The 15,009-nt window shown below is 38.0% G+C and overlaps 1 protein-coding gene across 2 annotated transcripts in view; it reads right to left on the reverse strand.

Moving 5' to 3' along the window:
* Nucleotides 1-9,999: 9,999 nt before the first annotated feature.
* The window catches only part of LOC117403081 (acyl-CoA:lysophosphatidylglycerol acyltransferase 1-like), a 66,676-nt gene continuing 61,666 nt past the window's right edge, over nucleotides 10,000-15,009 (reverse strand). For both annotated transcript variants that reach the window (XM_059024286.1, XM_034004983.3), the window contains exon 8: nucleotides 10,000-14,018. In XM_059024286.1, coding sequence (XP_058880269.1) covers nucleotides 13,867-14,018 — 152 coding nt within the window. In that variant the 3' untranslated portion in view covers nucleotides 10,000-13,866. The remainder of the gene's footprint in view (nucleotides 14,019-15,009) is intronic.

The following is a 15,009-nucleotide window of genomic DNA, read 5'->3' on the forward strand; positions in this document are numbered from 1 at the left end:
AACTGTGTTAGGAGAGTACAACCAAGTGCAATTTAATGTTATTTCTGTAATGATCAGCCCTAAAAAATATTGATAGTTATTTTTTTGTCCAGTTTATATATTTCAATATCCCCCTGTGGCAAAGTGGTAAGTGGAGCGCAGGTGTTGAGCAGGTGCAGTAATCCCACAATGAAATGAGTTCTGTTTATTTGTAATCCAATGGTCTGATGACCGAGCAGTAAATAAACAGCAATGTCTATTGCACAGTAATGCTAAAGGGTTGCAGTCCCATCAACAATAAGCACAGTATTTAACAGAATCAGACACACAAAACACAGTCACAAGTCCAAAGTGAGTGCTGTAGTGCTTGTGGTGAAGTACAATTTATTACGTGCAACAATGGTGAACAAGTAGTGCAGTGTTGTCCGGGTTTAGTGCTATCCATGGGCGACAGCTCCGGATCGTGTTAGCCGTCTAGTCTAACAAACAAACAAACAGTATGTTTTAGAGAGACAGACAAAACAAACACAACACTCACATTACTTTCACAATAACAGGTCCATTTCAAGGAACAGATCACCTTACTACATCCCCTTTATATACCGTCAACCATGACCCCTTGGTTAACGAGTGCAGCCGCTCCTCCAATCCGCAGATGCCACACCATTAACCTTCTGGGACAATGATTTAGTGTACCGTAGCTCAGTCCCTTTTATAGATGGCCGACTTCTGCCTAACCCTGGGAATGAACTGTCGGACTATCCAGTCCAGGGTACTCTGTTCTGTATGTGGTATGCATAAGGCTGATATGACTAATGTTGTAACATTGTAGCTAGTCTGAAAAACAGACCTGGTGATTATACTGAGTGTCAAAGCCACACACCATGTGTGTCTGTGGTGACGTTGTATTGAATCGTGGATGTGGCAGTTTGTTACTGTATTTGAAGGTTAAGTGCTGTAAAAGCACTACACACACACACACACACACACACACACACACATATATATATATATATATATATATATATATATATATATATATATATATATATATATATATATATATATATATATATATACATATACTGTATATATATATATTATCTGCTTTTGAAAGAGGAGTTCAAATATATATGTTTATATTATATCTTACACCTTGTTATTCTCAACCACAAAATATGTTCAGCAGAACAGAACACTTTCTATATCTTACCCACAATAGCTTCAACATTGATTCAGGGAGCCTATGCAATTCCATTACATTTGGGTGGTTAATTTGACATCAGAACCACTGAAAAGTGAGTACAAACATCACAAAAAGGAAACAGGACAGTACAAAATGAATTTGAAGTCTGTCAGAGTAAGGCTCCAAATAATAATGTGATGTAATAGGTATTCATAACTGTATTAAACTATGAAAAAAAACTATTAAAGAAGGACGAAACTGTTCTGATTGATTTCCTACTATATTTATAGTGTTATTTTATTCCATTCAGAAATATGGCCTTTGCCTTTGTTCTTACTTCAAAATAGGGTCTGATTTATTTAATTGTTTATTTCTTAGCAGACGCCCTTATCCAGGGCGACTTACAATTGTTACAAGATATCACATTATTTTTTTTACATACAATTACATTATTTTTACATAGAATTACCCATTTATACAGTTGTGTTTTTACTGGAGCAATCTAGGTAAAGTACCTTGCTCAAGGATACAGCAGCAGTGTCCCCCACCTGAGATCGAACCCATGACCCTCCAGTCAAGAGTCCAGAGCCCTAACCACTACTCCACATTCCCAATTTAAGAATTGTAATTGGTCAGCAATAGAATGCTGTGGCTCCAAGTATAATACCTTTTCATGGTTTCAAAATGAGGGGTCATTTTATAGGTGGTAAAGATAGTGTGCACAAGAGATCTTTAGTAACTAGTCATTTACAATTTGTGAATCAAATGTTAGATATGGGTACGACACTAAAACTTCTGAACACTGGCCTGTCTTATTGATATTCATATTTGGTTAAATACCTACATTGAATTGATTCAAATTCACATATTGATAGTTTTGATGTATCGTCACCCTTTTCAAGTTGGCTCTGATACAAGCATTCTTTACAATATGGATATTTAAGGGTATTTGTGCTATTTTAAGAGAGCTGAATTGTTTAAGTGTCGATCTGTTGTTTTTCAGACTGCAGCGTTATTGAATTAAATGCTAAAATGACAAAAGCTCAGATTACATGTCTCTTTGAATGCATTATTGACTGTAATCAGCATAGCTGTTTAGTCTATAATTACAGCCCCACGGATGGCATGTTAAGCAGCTGGTACTACACTAGGTTAAATAAATATCTGTTTGCAAGTCATACTTTTAGGCAGTCTTTCAATTCCTAGCTGAAACAATTCCCTCCCCTCCACTGGCTTATTTCCTGTCAATAACCAATCAGCTGCTTCTCCTATAATGACGGACATGTTTTCAGCCAGTAACGTGCTTTGATCCATAAGACACTGCTGTGGTGAAATAACCAAGGAAGTAAAGGCAAAACATGCAAATTGAGTATTTTCTTTAACCTAGTGTAGCAACAGATATCTGTTTTAAAATGGAAACACATGTGTTTCTCAAAAGTATGTACATTTGGGACCTAAGTAGCTAATGGAAGTGCAACATGTGGAAGACTTATGAATTTATTTTGTTGGCTACAGTTAGTTTAATGTATGTTTATATATGTTCAGAGGCTACCTGTAATCATGTTGAGTATATATTTTTCACATACTCTTTGTTGTGTCAGGGTGTGTCATACAAAGATTACAAGATAAATACACTCTCAACATGATTAGAGCTAGCCAGCAAACACTTAGTAATTAAATGATAGTGCCCATCAATGAAGGCTCTACCGTGTGGTAGTGGACCGCCACTGGATTAATGCGTCCTGAGCCGAAGGGACAGATATCGGGTACCCTTTCGCTGAGAAGTTTTTAGACAATAGTCCCAAAAATGGATCACGTTCATTTTTTTACTAAAAACTTTTTTACTTGTCAGAACTGGTTATAGTTTATCTGGACAGTGACAGATATCTGAATGGAGCAATATTACTGAATTGTCCATGTCTCGACTTGTTAAAAAATGCTGTTGGAGATCCATTCGAGCTGACAGGCTGTGTTTGGCTGACTCGGCAGTTGCAGGTACAGGACTGGTTGCTTTCGTCAGGGCAAAGTATTGATTGACTGGTTTTGGTGGATAATAAAATACATTTGCACACTTTGCAAAAATAAATTACTACAAAACCAGGAAGCAAGAGAGCAACAGTTACACAATGAGAAGATGCTACTGATAAAACTAAGAAGAAAGCTTACAAATCAAAGGATAGATATTACCGGGCTAAAATACAATATCTTGGGACACAAAAGGAGTTTAGCAGCTTTAACAATTAACATTCAATCTTACATTAACTTAGTTGTGAGAAAAAAACATTTTCTTTCCCCTTAATGTACAGTTATTTAGTTTGAGTTATTGCATGAGATAGTTTCTTTGACTTATTACAGTTGGTGATTAAGTTTATTACGATATACAAATACTGTACTCACATGTCATTATGAAAAGTGGTGATTCATTAAACTCCTTCGAAATGCCTGTCCTTCCCTTTCTTCTGGTCGAGGTCCAAGCATAGAGGTGTCAACATTATCAGGGTTTGGTTGGTATCTCCCTCGGTAAGGCGTGTGGGGGAGGGGGGGGGGGTCATCCCAGTCGATTGACACATTATGAAGTACCACACATGCAACAATTATTTGGCTTGCTCTGCTGGGCGTGGTACACAAACCAAATGAAAGACAAGCAAAACGCTGTGTTAATATTCCAAATGTTCTCTCACACGCACTTGCCTTCTGATGACTCCTACTGTATTTAAGCTCTGCGGGTGATGTGGGATTTGGCGCTGGTGTGAGAAGATACCTTCTTGAAGGATAGCCTTTGTCACCCAAGAGGGTACCATGTAGTTGGCAATTCATTTTTACCCCATTTTTCTCCCAATTTGAAATGCCCAATTGTATTTAGGCTCAGCCCACCGCTACCACCCCTGTGCTGACTCGGGAACAGCGAAGACGAACACACGCTGTCCTCTGAAGCGTGTGCCATCAGCCGACCGCTTCTTTTCACTCTGCAGGCCCGCCATGCAGCCAGCCCAGAGCTACGGTGTCGGAGGACAACGCAGCTCTGGGCAGCTTACAGGCAAGCCCGCAGGCGCCCGGCCAGACTACAGGGGTCGCTGGTGCGCGGCGAGCACAAATAACAATGAATCTATTAATAAATACAAAAATGGTTCTGTGCCTTGAAACAAAACAAAAAAAAACAAAACAGCAGGACAACAATAATCTAAAATGTAGACCACCAAACCCATGCCCTGATCTTCAGTAAAATATATTGGATTCAAATATATATTAATGCTGTTATCTTTTATTTGACAAAGATGTTTGCATGGAACATCACATCAAGCATTTATTCCAAGATAGATAATCACTGTATTCACATGACCCAACTAAAAGGCAGCTTCAAAGTCTCCACAGCCTCTCTTTGTGGAATCACAGCAATCAATAGGCTATGTGTCCAAGCATTTACTATAGCCAAGGAGATGTTGCAGGAAGCCACTCCAGTGATTCCAAGCCAGGCACCTTGCTCATCATAATGTGCTTTGGGCGATGTGTCTGCTGCAGGCATCTGCTGGAAATAAGATGGTGACTATGGCAGCGTACTGTGTAGGACTATGAGAGAGTCACAAAGGGCACATCTTTGTCATTTGTCATTATTGCATGCCGTCACATTATCTAACTCCCGGCAAAGTGCCATAAGAAACTGCAGGCTGAACAATCTCTGTTTCCACTTACATTCAGCTTGTGAGTCACAATGACCTTTAAAAGCAGAGCCGGGCATGCTTTAGGGTAGCAGCAGCAGTGCTTTGTGGCTCAGTGGGTTGACAATGGAGTGCTTCACAGTGGCAGTCTTCAGGGACCACTAATGTGTGGTCCAGGTTTTTGATTCAATTTTATATTAATCTATGTTGTCATTTTTTAATTGATGTCTGATAGACACAGAATAACTACTGGACATCTAAAGTCTAAAGAGGTGACGAGTTATTTTTTATGTGCACTGGAAACCAGTACCGGTTTAAAATATGTAAGTCTGGGTTAAAACAACTGCACTGTTAGTGGTTCACAACAGTGAGTTGGGTTTTGACTATTTAAAAAGCTCTTATTCACGGTGTGGAACTGTACACTTTCTTACACAATACATATACTAGTTTTTGGCTGTGTCTTGTGAACAAAGAGGTGAACAGGATGACACTTGCTGTCTGATGATCCTCAAGGGGTATGCTACTCTGGACAATCAACATAAATTTATTGCCAAGCGGGACTTTTTTTTTTTTTTAATGGCACAGGCTTCAAGACTCAAAGAATGTACAGATTTTATGAAAATTTAACCAATAATTAAATGTATTTTAAAATGCCCTTTGTGAACAAATGTAAAACATAGCTGCTAATGTCTGTGCCTGTTTTTTTGAACAGTTCCTTGTGGAGGTGTTCTTTTAAAAGTTTGATTTATCTTAATGTCAGGGCTACTTCAATAGGCATTTCTCCCTTTTTTGTGCTTATTTGATTAAATAATGAGGTTCCAGGCTTTCACTCTTTGCTATTACAGCGGTAATGCAGAACGACATCCTGTCAGCCTCAGCTGCCACAATTCAGCAGCAGAGAAAAGACGAATGCACCTCAGGGAACAACATTGTTTAGAAAAGATCTTTTGATAAGCAGGCGTTGTAACTCTTCAGACACCTTCCCATTTTGTTTATCACCTTTTTTTTCCATGGTCACAAAGGGGTTAAGGGTGTGGTAGTGTGAGCTAATCCACTCTCATTTAGATTAACTGCATTTCAAAAGGCAGTTTTTTGTAGGAGACATTCAGCTCGTGAGTCACAATGACCTTTAAAAGCAGAGCCTGGCATGCTTCATTCAAATTGTTATTCAGGTTTTAAGGGGCAATCTGTCTCACAAGTGCTGTGATAGCCTAAATATGATCCTGTGACAAACCCAGGGTGCGCTTGCCACCTGCAGGACCGTCTTCACTTGTCTTTTGTGTAAAAGGAACAGTACTTCACACAAGCACAGGTAGGTTTTCAGCAGGGCAGGCCTGTATGTTTATTTTAAACTCCAAAACAAAAATAAGCAAAACCAAAAACCTAACGTCTTCCAGGAGTACTAACTAAACTGTAGCAGGTCTGAGCTATACTGGATAGCTAAGCTGTTTCCCAGTCAAAAACCTTCCAAACACTTATTGCTTAGAAGTGGCTCGCAAACACTGTCCCTTTCCTCTCTGGCTCCAGCTCCCTGGTCCTCTCTCTTAATGGAGCCCTGAGCTCTCATTTTACAGCAGCAGCCACATGCTCACATGTTTTCGGCAGGGATAGGAATTAACTACCGATCCATTAAAATGTTTTGCATATTTTTAAAGAGGAGATCATTATTTATTCAGAGATACCAAGATATTTAGGGAGAAAGTAGCCCAACCGACGTCATGAGGAAATATAGTCCCCATCCTCAGTTGTTCTGCTTTCCTAGGAGTAGGAGAACATTTCAGGGTACCATTACACTTGTGAGATGGCTTGCTCATTAAAACAGAGGAGTCAATGATCTATTCAAGGATACCAAGATATTTTCTATGTAAGAGGCCAGAGTAAAAAAAGAAAAAGGGCAATACAATCTCCACCTCTTGTCATTCTGTGAATCATTTGTTTTGTCCATAATTTGTGTTGGTACTGTGTTTGTGTGTGTGTGTGTGTGTATGTGTGTATATATAAGATATTTTCCATATTCAAGAAGCAATAAGCCTGTAATGAGACATTTTTTTTAAGGTGACTCACAATGTCAAACTGCAGTTACGTTACTCAGCCATTTTACAATTTTCTTTTTGTTCTGGATGGGAAAAATACAGATGCATCAGAATTCAGCAGGGCTTTGTTTAAGGGTAAGTCATTCTCCCTGGAGGAGATACAAAAGAGAAGTTCCGCAGGGTAGGGCACACTAGGGAGAATACACTCTTGCTGATCTTAGCAACCTCCAGATTATCTTTTAAAGCCTACATAGCAACACACAACACCTGGATTTTATTTAGCATCTAAATCAGATTCCCCAGGGGATAGGTCTATAATACATGACCAGTTTTCAAAACAGACTAAAACGAGTAACAATTTGACATTTCCTCAGAAAATGGTAAATTAGTTTCTAACTGTGAATTTACATTATACTGACAAAACTTTAAGGTACACTACAGTTTATAATTATCCATGGACATGTCTTCGTTTTTTATGTTATTTCATTTTTAGTAGAAGCATGATAACAGGCAAACCACATATTGTATTATGTGGATATTGTCAGTTCATTAGACATTCTAAGGCTCATGCCATGAAGTATGAAAACACTATTACTAACCTTATTAAGGTAGGGGACTATGGCATTGTACTTATGAGTCTAATTTGAACTAAGGCCCAGAAACCATGCTTTATGTCAGGGGGAAACAGCAGGAGTCTTAAAACAACAGAAACAACTGTACTTTTTCCATTTTGGTACTATCTCCAGTGACTCCCTCCCTCCCACTATGAAACCCCAGAACAATGGCAATGAAAGAAAAAGACCAGGGGGTGGGGGTGTGTAAGGACCTGCTCCTGTCCCATATCTTCCCAACAGCTGTCACCAGCACCAGGGTTTAGAATAATAATTCATATTGTTCATGTAGATGAGAACCTATAATCAGCTAAAGTGGCATAGTTCTGCGAAAGGACAAAGGTCCTGGTGGGAATTTTGCTTACTAGTGGTGCAAAAATTGAATATTTACTACCAAGGTTGTTTTTACCTTTAATTAACCTACCATAGAGTATGTTAGCAGAAATACACATGGACAAAACAAGAATGTTGCACTAAGTCCTGTAGGATGTAATAAGCGGGGTACTGATTCTTGAAATGTATTTTTTTACGACTGCAAGTCGCCCTGGATAAGAAATAAATAATAACAATAATAATATTAATGCATCAAGTTCAATTTGACAAACAGGCCCTATTGTAGTTCCAAGGTGAAGCATCTAGTAAATCTATACATGGTGGTTCTTGTAAACTTAAAATTCTAGCAGACAAAAGTTTTTGCTATTTTTTTCATCTGCCTCCCTTCATATAGTTTCCTAGTCTGGTTTTTCACGCCACCAGACTCTTACCAGCCGAGTAGCAAATAAAGTTGTTTGTTTCATTTATTTATTTATTTATTTATTTATTTTTAAGAACTTTGTTTGGTATTTTGAAGGTATGGATCTATTTTTTGTAACTTTATTAACAGTGATTCACTCCACATAAATTACCAAGCTTTGAAATAAGCACACTAAAGGTGGCGCTCACCAACTTCTTAGTTTTACTTGCAACCAACCGAACTAAATGTAGTCGTAGTTATCTGCACAAACTGCAGGTATATACATGCGTCTGTTCTGTTAAATTTGTCACAATGCGTAGGAACTTCAACTACTGCTCAGTAGAAGTTTTAAGTTATTGCTCCTACCCAGAATCTTTACATCCCATTACTTACTTCAATGTTAATATATCTATATATCTCTATATATATATATATATATATATATATATATATACACACACACACACATATAGTATATATTTTGGGAGCCTGAAGGTTTTGTCTCACTGCTGATTTTTAGTTTGCTTTGCATCTTTTAAAATATTTTTTAATATCATGCTTCTTCATCTTTTGTGGGTTTGGCTCTAACCATAATCAATCAAATCCTGTTAATATTGAACTGTAGTCCATTCAGCAATAATCCTAAAAACACAGCTGGCCTACACCCACGTATTTGAGCATGTCAGGTCACTGTTTCATTACACGCCTCAACATTTAAAGGAACAGGCTGGGGCTGTAATTTCTGACCAGCCCTTTGCACAATCAGATAGTCACCACAATCTGTAGTTTTCAATCAGTAACATTCAATCACACATCATCCTAGCATACAGAACAACATGCAAATAAACACACGAAAGAAAACGGTTAATCTAAATGTTGTTTTTTTTTGTCTTTTTTTGTACAGTAAACAATGTGGCAAAAAAACTAAAAGCACAGTATAAAATTAGACATAGCTCGGAATCTCTGTTTTAATAAAAATAAGAAGAAAGACAAGTTGCACTGTGCAAACTGTGTTCAGAATACAGCAGTTATGAATGTGTCCTATCCTGGGATGAAAATTGGCAGGGTAGGAAACAGGGAAATCTGGATATAAATAGAATTCATTTTTATTCTTGAACTACACATCAAAGAACTAAAACAATGCAGAACTCCCTTTTCACTTACATACTGTCAGAGGAGTAAACTACAAAGGATTATTTCTTATGTGCATTAAATTAGATTAAATACAAGGTGGGACACACTGTCAAATTAGACTGGAGCGAGCCATGGTTAAAAATCAAAGTGTGCTACTTTTGCTCTCAGGAAGGTAATTCCAAGAAAATATATTTTTTACCCAAACCATTCAACCATAATTCCGAACACTCCCCCCAACCCCCCTCAAAAAAAAGGTGAATATCACACATTTAGATTTAAAGCTCTTCTTTAGATGAGAGGTCCATTAGAAGAATGACTTTGCCTAGAGGCTACTATGTATGCTAATCCAGTAGTACCTATGGTACTTTTAGCTCTTACCATAAACAAATGTGCAGAAATCATGCTTTATTAACTTTTTCTTTCTGGTTCAATTATATTTTGTTTTATGGTGGTTGTTCGTCACCACAAAGATGTGCAGAAAATATTGATCCAGTCTTATGAATGTTGAAACCAATACATCTTTCTCAAAGGGGATATAGGCACGTTTGTAATGTCCACAAAAATTGTGGGTAGTACAACCATCCAGGGTTAAAGGGGAATTCTAAACTGTGGAACTTCAGCCACAAAGGCAGATACTTGAAGAAAGTGACACAAGGTAGACACAGACCTGTGGTATCTGTTTTTAATACATTAACGTAAATCAATTTAACAGTTTCTTATAAAACAGTAAAAAGTACCAAAATTACATAAATGTCCTACTTAATTTTTTTAAAGCATAATATGTGCCCATTGACTTATTTGTAGGTACTGGATTAGCATAGAATTACTGTTTTCATAGTTTTACTAAATTGAAAATGATACAATAGAAAAAGGACAGCCATCATCAATGCTCAACACATCACCACCTCACCTTTTGCTTGCAAGTCAACCTTGCTATGTTAATGCCTCCAGTGACCTGGGGCCCCTATTACTCTGCAGGTAAGATGTATTATACTAACTGGAATGCATTGAGTGTAAGTTGGAATAGTACATCAACAATTCAATTCAGGGGAAAGAAATAATAGCCACCCAGCTCATTGTGATTTACAGTCAGTGGTCTCCACCCCACAGTTGCAGATACAACTTCTCAAAGAACACCTGTTACACAAAGCCATGGCATTCTGTGATTTGCTGCAGCAGTAGGGCCAGGAGAGAAAAAAGCGGTCTGTGCTACCTGCTATGAGGAGCCCTCACAAAAAAACCTGGACACACACAGTTCCACAATACATACTAAAAGACGGGGAAAGGGTGTAGCAACCATTTAACTTCCTACACTGAAATGTAAAGAATTTCATGTTAACAGACAGACCGCTAGGAATTTCATTTATGTATCATGCAGAGGCGAGCTACAAGCACATTAGTCCCTGCAGTGTTTTACATATGCACGTATTGTTTAGCGTACCAGAAAGGTTTGCGTTAAAACACCTAGCACGCTGACCCCTTTTTTTTTTGTCATTGTTAATACTTTTTACTAACAAGGTTATCTGTCCTGTACCGGCTATTTAAAAAAAAAAAAAAAAAAAGGATTGCGTTAATGTTAATGTCGTTTTATTACAGACTTTCAAATACTGATCATCCTGTGACTTTTAAAGCATTTTCACAGCTTACACTTGCTGCCTTCTGTGCGACATTGTTGCAAATAATATTTAAACAAATTAGAATGTGTTTGAATATGCAGACTGTGTGGGGGTTGCTGCCCGTCTAATCCAGTACCACAAGATCAAATCTGCAAACATCCCAGTCAAGGCAATGACTACTGTAGGGGAACTAGTCCCATCTCTTCCAGCCAATGATGTCAAAAGCACATTCTGCCAAGATAGGGGAGTGGCATGAAACAGGCATATACTGGCCTTAATATTTCAACTATATAAATTTAAAACCTGGACTCCTTCATAAGCTTCTGATTGCAAATATAATACCAGCCTCAACAGTCCGACCTACGTCCCACAGGATTATTTTACCAAATTGGCTGGGAAGCTCTAGAACTTGTATTTAGACCACAAGCATTAACAACATCCTCACTTTATTTGAAATCTTTAACTGGAAAACAGTTTAATATTTACAAAGCACTAAAAAAGGGAGACAGGGGGAAGCAGACTGACATAGTGCTTATTAACTACCCAAGTTTTTCTGTCAGCTTTTACTCGATGCAAATAAACAAACAGATATTGGAGATCCAGTTTATTCATTTTCTGTTGTTGTTCACCATTACCTACAATATGATCTGTCTAAGGGTCAGTCGAAAGCCAACTGCCTCTAAAAGGACTTTGGCATAAATGTAAACAGGATATTTCAGACAACACCAGTTTACCACTTGGATGCATGTACATTAATTATCCATGCCATTCAGAAATATGAAGTGAAGTGAACTGAATGAATTCAAGTGCTTTTCCATATTCTTATGTAAACCAGATCATTTAAAAATGTTGCATTTACTAAACTACCCTGCAATACTAGTGAATTATTAGTCTCCTATATATATTTGCTGGTACTACTGTGTTTACTTTTCCCAAGCATGTTTTCTTAGCTACCAAGATAGAAAGGTTCAGGGTAGACTATAAAAGTGAAGGTTCAAAATGATTGGCTACCTTGGCATGCATATTTTTAATCATCTTGTATATCTATTAATGTAGATCATAGAGAACAAACTAGCTTTCCTACAGGCTTCCCTCAAGTTGTACGAGCGCTAAGTCCATAGTTCCATAACCCACAAGCAAATGAAGTTGAAATACTTACAGAACCAATAAAAACAAAACAAAAAAAAGCATTTGTTACAACTTCAAAGCAGTCCAGTGTAATATGGTTTGCATTCCCAAGTCAGGACCCATGATTGTATGTCATACACAATTAACCTTAGCACAGCTCGGGTTCGTTTAAGCCCCCCTCGAAACAATGGCACCGAATCCTGGGTTCTGCTTGGGTTAAGTAGTTAAACACTCGTATTGAATATATTAAAAAAAGCTGCAACATCACCAAGGAGAAAGAGACAGTTTGTAATCACTGTATGATTGCTTATGCAGAGGTGTATGTATAAGAATCACATGGATGACTAAATGGCAACATTTAAAATAAAACCAACAATTTCACAAATATCGAAATTGTACATTTTTTACTAATTACATATATATCTCTCTCTAAACTGACTCAATTGTGAATATACTTAACACTTCGCCAAAAAAAAAAAAAAGGAAAAGAGAAGAAACACACAAACACACACACACACACACACACAGGTGGGTTATGTTGTCCAGGTAGTAACACCGATATATAGGTCCTGCAGCTGTTGATTTGAGAGCGCTGCACAACTTGGTTATTTCGTGATTAGGGTTGAACGCATCATTTTGGTAGTTAATTAAAAACATTTTGTACATTTCTTTCGCACACTTAGCATATGGCTTAAATATCAGAACTATGCCACTGACACAGACAGGAACTCTAGGTGATGAGGCCAGAATTCATGACCCTGTTGCATTTGAACTCGGAATGTTGGGTGCTCGTGTGCTGCTGCCTTTTCTTCAGAGACACCTTGTTTCCACTTGCACTTCCAACTCAGATACCGCCGGTATGTTGCCAACAAACTTTTACACCTCAATGCAACAAACCTGGAGTTTCCGATAGAACAGGATGCTTGCCACTGTTTAGGCAACATTGCTGTAACCACACTTTAGATTCACACCTTTGATTTGGACTAGCATAACTTCTAAAATGAATCCAAAAAAACGTGTATTTAAGTCAAAACTGGAGTTCATCTCGAGTTGGGTGCCTAGTGTAAACAAGGTGAAGCAGCATCCAAAATGAATTCCCAAGTTGACACTGCAGGTACCACAGAGACGGGAGGCAGCTCATGTGCCACCTTGTGTGCACCATTGTCCTGGGATGGTGGCTCATACATCTGTAGAGCAAGAAGGGACAATAACAGGTGAATGTACATTCAACCCAACAACCAAACCACGCCTGCAGTGGCTTTCTCCCAACTCCCAACAGATTAAGGTTTAGAAGACAGAGAGCTTCTCCCTGAGTGAACCTCATGGTTGTCTCAAAGGACAACAGACAGTGTACTCGTAGAACCATCTGAAGGAAAGGTCTTCTACAGGAGAAAGAGCAACATTCTGCCAAGAAGGCTCTTACCCTCCAGCTCAGTGAGGTTCAGGGGCCTTCACAAGACAGAGAGAGAGAGAGAGAGAGACAGAGAGAGAGAAAGCGAGAGAGATGGGGGGGGAAGGATTTTACCAAGGGATCACCCTTGTACATCTATAAGGTCACTACATCTACATTATCTCTGAATCCTGTTCACTGGATGTTGTTGTTGTTTTTTTTGTTTAATTAGATTTCAAAAGAAGGTGAAAAATTGTCCATTAATCCATCTATGTCTTCCACCAATGTAAATTGGCATTCACACTTGAACAACATGATGCTTGTGTCCTAGTTCAACAGTTGAGGTCCAAATATTATTTTGTCATTTATTTATTTATTTTTTTCTATTTTTTTTTTTGTTTTAAAAAAAAACATAATAAAAATACTGGAGGACGTTGAACCACATGTAGCCAGATGCAAAGGCAAATGACTGTATAAGAACAAGCCACACAGGGTCAAGGGTCATCTCCTTGGAAACTGCTTCTTTTTGGCCTTCGGGAGGTGGGAAAGCACCTAGAACAAGCAAAATACAAATGGTTACAATATGAGAAGACAGAAACGTTCACAGGTGGTGGTACATGGAAACATAGAAAGACAAACATATATTTCAAAGCTAATGAGTGTGGTAACCCATCTGATCCAACCTTTAGCCAGGTAGCCTGGACTGTGACATCTAATGTATCAACCACAAGTACTGAATACAATTACAGTGGCCAATACAATAGCTTCCTCCATTGCTACACTCTCATTTGCTTATCACAGGTACTTTCTTCACAGTTTGGAATGTCTACCAAAAAGACCCCCAGATAACTAAGGTACTAATTCAAGATAGGCCATCACTGACTCAAATTCTCTTGTAAGCCATCAGAGAAAAATTCCACACAAACTGCCAAATAAAAATTCCTCCAAATAAACTTGCATCAAAAGACAGACTTGTTATGAGCACACCTTATTGTTCACTTCACTTCCCTTCCAGTTGTGTTCAAGGCAAAACACGTCAATACTCGCTTTTTCATGAATGTTATTAACCAAGGGGACAACAGATAAGCTGTCATTGTATTTTGGAATACAATTTTGGAATACTATAACAGTGTTATTTTGGTGTCTAGTTATATCTTTCTCTTTATTAAATGGAAAACCTCAAGTTTCTGTTTTTGAGATGTTTTTAGATAATTTATCTGCCATAGCAATTCAATAAGTGTGTACGACTTAGAGTAAGGGTTCCAAAAAAATATAGCGTTACACATCCCCTGTGTTGCTACAACTGTTAAAAAAATGTACCTGTAATTTTTCTTTTCATTGTTAACATCCTGACAACTTTTTACACTTATAACTTTAAAGTCAGTTTCAAAGCGCTTTTCAAAATGCCCACTGTAGTATACTGATAGTGTAATGATTATTGCCCACATTGTCAAACAGGTAACACAGCAACAACGATCCATGACGTGGTATGGAACAGAGGCATTATGTTGCGTTGCAAGAGCTTTGAAGCAGACTTTAAAGT

This window comes from Acipenser ruthenus, chromosome 5 (genome assembly GCF_902713425.1).
Source record: "Acipenser ruthenus chromosome 5, fAciRut3.2 maternal haplotype, whole genome shotgun sequence".
Classification (NCBI taxonomy): Eukaryota; Metazoa; Chordata; class Actinopteri; order Acipenseriformes; family Acipenseridae; genus Acipenser; species Acipenser ruthenus.